This window comes from Rhincodon typus, unplaced genomic scaffold (genome assembly GCF_021869965.1).
Source record: "Rhincodon typus isolate 14 unplaced genomic scaffold, sRhiTyp1.1 hic_rhity00005043, whole genome shotgun sequence".
NCBI classification, from domain to species: Eukaryota; Metazoa; Chordata; class Chondrichthyes; order Orectolobiformes; family Rhincodontidae; genus Rhincodon; species Rhincodon typus.
The window spans coordinates 2,819-7,911 of record NW_025970681.1 but is presented as its reverse complement, the minus strand read 5'-3'; the positions used below and the strand labels follow the sequence as shown (position 1 = coordinate 7,911).

The 5,093-nt window shown below is 42.4% G+C and overlaps 1 protein-coding gene across 1 annotated transcript; it reads right to left on the bottom strand.

Moving 5' to 3' along the window:
• Positions 1-396: 396 nt before the first annotated feature.
• Positions 397-4,598, bottom strand: LOC125482020 (phospholipid scramblase 1-like). The gene is made up of 2 exons (XM_048593991.1): positions 4,549-4,598; positions 397-719 (listed from the first exon to the last, which is right to left on the bottom strand). Exons 1-2 carry the CDS (start codon positions 4,559-4,561, stop codon positions 412-414), a joined length of 321 nt encoding a protein of 106 aa, XP_048449948.1. The 5' UTR covers positions 4,562-4,598; the 3' UTR covers positions 397-411.
• Positions 4,599-5,093: the final 495 nt, after the last annotated feature.

Here is a 5,093-nt window from a genome sequence, read left to right as displayed (position 1 = left end):
ACAGCCTGATCATATGGATGTCCTTCACTTTTCATACATTCCCCCTCTTTCCCCATGTCCCCTGGCCTCGTCTTGTCTGGTGTCTTGTTTACATAGCTTTCAATCAAGATGAACCATTTTGTTCCCTTTCACACTTTAACTTACAACTGCTTTACCTCTCTATTTCCCTTCCAGTGCAGTTAGCAATCCCTTTGTCTTTTGCACTGGGCGCCTACACCATCTGTTTTCCATAATTTTCCTCTGCCTAAGTTTGAAAACCACCATTTTCCAAACATTTCAGTTCTGAAGAAGAGTCATACGAGGCTCAAACCGTTAACTCTGTTTCTCTTCGAGATTGCCAGACCTACTGAGTTTCTCCAACATTCTCCGTGTTTGTTCAAGCTTTCTACTTGACCAACGCACACACCTTGATCAGGAAGATCTCAACAAATGCTCACTTACCTGAGTGAGATACTCCAGACCCGGTGGGCAATTTGGGATCCTGCTCAGTGCTGCCATCATTGGAATACCACCTGGTCCGAGAGGAACTTGATTGCTATAGACCCCAGGTGGATGGGCAACAGGCTGCTGGGCAGTAGGCAGATATACCCCAGGAGGAAATGCACCAGGAGGATAGGCTCCATATGGATATGCTTCAGCTGGAAAGGCTGCAGGAGGCTGGGTTGCAGGAGTTTTATTATTTACCAGCGGCTCAGACTTAGATGACTGAGGATCAGTTCCTAAAATCGCAACATGCAAAAACAAGCGAGATACATAAATGTCTTTACAAATCAAATATTACCACATATAGTGTAACCACCTATTCACCAGAAAACAGCAATCAAACTGTCCTGTTAATCTAACAAACACTCCATCTGTGTGAACATGTCCTTGAAGAAATCATACTTGACTTGAAACTGCGACAATGATGTCACTTTAAAAGGTTATATTGTCCTAGAAGAGAGGTTATAAGGCAGAGGTACTGAACCAGCTACTTAAGATGTCTTGTCTAAACAACTTGAGAGGCCTTGGGTGTTTTTTTCAACAGCCTGAATAGGTGTGGCCAGCTCTCACAGATCAGGATTTCTGGGTTTTGGTTTGTTCAGTAACATCAGAAGCTGTATGGGGGGGCAATAGAGTTGGAAGCTTCAAGTGAATATCTCCTGGCTACTACTTTCTCTGACTCATAGAACATAGAACATAGAACAGTACAGCACAGTACAGGCCCTTCGGGTCACGATGTTGTGCCGAACTTTTACCCTAAGCCTAATGTCTATCTAACCTCCACCCCTACCTTATACTATCATCCATATGCCTATCTAATAGCCGCTTAAATGCCCCTAATGAGGCCGACTCCGCTACCCTCTCCAGCAATGCATTCCACACCCCTACCACTCTCTGAGTAAAGAACCTACCTCTGACATCTCCCCGATATCTCCCTCCTTTCACTTTAAAACTATGTCCCCTCGTAAAAGCTACCTCCACCCTAGGAAAAAGTCTCTGGCTGTCTACTCTATACCTCTGATCATTTTGTACACCTCTATCAAGTCAAAACTCTTCTCTTCTCTTGACATTGGGTTTCTTTCTGGATTAGAGAACTGCACGTGAGAATCTGTGTTTGGGTTTTCCTTTTTGTCAAGGGGTGTGTTTATGAGGAGTTACTATATTAGAACAGTTAATTAGTAATAGTTACTGCATCTATCATTCTTTTAAGTTTTCCAATAGAGTTAAGTTACTCTAAATTCCTCTTTCTTTTGTTTGTATTTTAACTATAGTGTTTAAATAAATTGTGTTTTGTTTAACATTGAGTAGTTTGACCAGTCGCATTGCATCTGGAACATGGCACTTCACATCTACCTTTGAAATAAGAAAGGGTTAAGGTCCAGGCTAGCTCCTTGAAATATATTGAGGGGTTCAGGTCTGGTCCGTTACAAAATGTTAACCTCACTTCTCGCCAGTTGTTGCCATGCCTGCTGAGTATTTCCAGTGCACCAACTCAGATTGTGGCTGTTGATGCCCAATGTGCCTGTGGATATGGCCATGTTTCACAGGGTACTTGAACCATTGCCATCTGCTCACCGTGAGCCTAAGCTTAAGACACCTACAAACATTCAGTATTCAGCACCATCAGGAATGGGAAGAGTTTGGTCATGGGCCTTGGAATATCTGATAGGCTTACTTTGGTGTGATTATTGGCTGTCCATGACTTGTGCATTAGGAACTAAAACCAATAGTGCATTGTCAAAGAACACAGGAACAGGAGTAGGCCATTCAGCCCCTCTGGCCTGTTCTACCATTCAATGGGATTGAAGTCTAACTCCATACACCTGCCATTGGCCCATTTCCCTGAATATCTTTGCTTAACAAAATTTATCGATCACAGATTTCAAATTAAAATCCACTGCCATTTGTGGAAGAGAGTTCCAAACCTCTCCCATCCTTTGTGTGTAGAATTGCTTCCTAACATCTCTCCTGAATGGTCTGGCCCTAATTCTCAGACTATGTCCCCTAGTTCTAGAATCTCCAACCAATGGGAGTAGTGTATTTTTATCTAGGCTTTCCTTTCCAGTTAATATCTTGAAGACTTTGATCAGATCATCCCTTAACTTTCCAAATTCTTGAGGAAACAGGTCGAATCTGCATAAAGATTCTGAAAAAGGGTCACTGGATTCTAAACATTAACTGCTTTAGAATGCTAACTCAGAGGATTTATTTCAGCAGAAAGTGAAGCTAGGGGAACCAGGAATGAGTGAACTTCCAGTGTAAGAGTAACTCAGCATGAAAATGTATGTAATGCCAAGTCGGAAAAATGTCACATGACCTCTGCTGCATTAACCAGCAGGTGGCAGTGTTTCATTCAGATGGTCAAGGATCACAAACTTAGTGATCCTAGGTTCTCTGGCCCCAATTTGTTAAGCTCACAAAGTACTTTTAGAGTTGGTAGAAGCCAATATAAGCAATTCTCTGCCCTTTAGTTCCGACTGCCTGTCCCCTCTTAAGTACTTACATGGGTATTATAAAGAGTTCAGTTGAATCCTGGAGGATAATTGGGTCCATTGTTAAACCACCTCCCAAGAATCTTTTATCTACAAACGCTCAACACATTGGGATTCAACTCACTGGAGTGAAGCAGATGGGATTCTTAAGGGGCTTGACAGGATAAATGCTGAGAGGATGTTTCCACTCGTAGTCACAAGTTGCACAACACCAGGTTACAGTCCAACAGGTTTATTTGAAATCACAAGCTTTCAACGCACTGTTACTTCATCAATATTCACCTGATGAAGGGGCAGCGCTACACAAGATTGTGATTTCAAATAAACCTGTTGGACTGTAACTTGGTCTTGTGTGACTTCCAACCTTGTCCACCCCAGTCCAACACCGGCACCTCCACATCACGTTACCCCTTCATGGGAGAGTCGAGGACCAGAGGGCATAGGCTCAGAATTAAGTGGCACCAATTTAAGACTGAGAGAAGGCGGAATTTCTTTGCTGAGAGGGTTGAGTGTCTTTGGAATTCCTTCCCGCTGAGATCTATGGCAGCAGAATCTTTGAGTATACTTAAGACTGAGATCGATAGATTCTTGATCAGTTGGGGAATCAAGGGTTATGGGGAAAGGACAGGAAAGTGGGGAGTGTTGGATAAATTTTTTGTTAAGCAAAGGTATTAAGGGATAAAGGGCCATAGGCAGGTCTATGGAATTAGGCCACAGATCAGTCACTGAATGGTGGAACAGGCTTGAGGGGCTGAATGGCCTGTTCCTATGTGCCACTGTGCTGGTCACTGTGAGAATGGGAATTTACTGCCTTGGCAGAAGTGGACCACAAAACAGGTGGTAGAGATGCCTCGAGGAAAGGAGGGATGGTTGCTGGAAAGGCACTAAGAAAGGGTAGGCAGGCGAGTGAGTGGTTTGAACCCAGGAACAGAAGCTACTCTCACACAGCATAGCCAAATTAATGTTACATATTTAAGTTTTTACAAAAAGATACCAGCTGCTCATATTGTTCCTCAATTGCCATTGGAAACCTGAGCTGAGCCTTCACATTAAACTCTCCCAATCCACTGTGGATAAAATCCATACGCTAACAGTTGGTTTGCACCTGATTTTTTTTAAAAAAGACATTTCTTTGAAAATCAGCTCAATGAATGAAAATAACATCAAATTTTCTAAGTAATTATTGGGTAGTGATCTGTTTTAGATGGCTGTGATACACCGATCATGCACTATCACTGTAAATGATGCTACCCCATGATAATCAGTTCTGGATATCTTCAATAGAACCGTGTACTGAGTATGACATATAACAGACGTGTCACATATGCCATTCATTACAGGCCAGGAAGCATCTCTAACCCATCGACTTTATTATGCAATTCACATCAGCCAGCCACTGAATACATTTACTGAATAGAAATATATCTGTTCTGAAGATAGAAGCCTCATCCAAAACACTGTCTTTTCTTTCCCCAGGGACTGCTGTACATGTTCAATATATTCTGCTGGCACTTTTTGGTTTTTCACACAAATTGGCATTTTATGTGAGCTCAGTTTATCTCCTGTTTCTTACCTAGGTCAGCCATCAGTCAATGCACTCTCTTTCACTGGGATCACCTGTAGAAAACAAACAGAATAAGATCATCATTTCTCCCAGATGCCTCTGCAATTACCCATTTCAAAGACCACTTACGCACATGAGTTGAAGCCTTTTCATAAAATTTCCATTGACAAGCCATCTCTTGTATTATGGATGTTTCTTTCTTGTAGATTGCTGTGTGAGATTTCATTGTTGGTAGTGGGTTTGGGATGGTTTATAAGCCTGATTGCTCCTACAGGCTATTCCACTGTGAAGGCATCAGTTGTCATGGGTACAGACAGTGCTAGCTTATTGGTTCAAGTTTTGCTCTCTCTTGGCACTCGCCCTCTATGGTTGCTCTTGGGGGCAGGAGGTATTGATCCCATTTTAATGGTTCGTCATTTTGGTTGCAAATGGGCATTTCATTCCTGAAGGCTTTAAAGTTGTAACAACACAGAAAATAGGAACAGGAGTCGGCCATTCAGTCTGATGAGCCTGCTTTTTGCTATTCAACATGATCACGGCTGATCATCCAACTC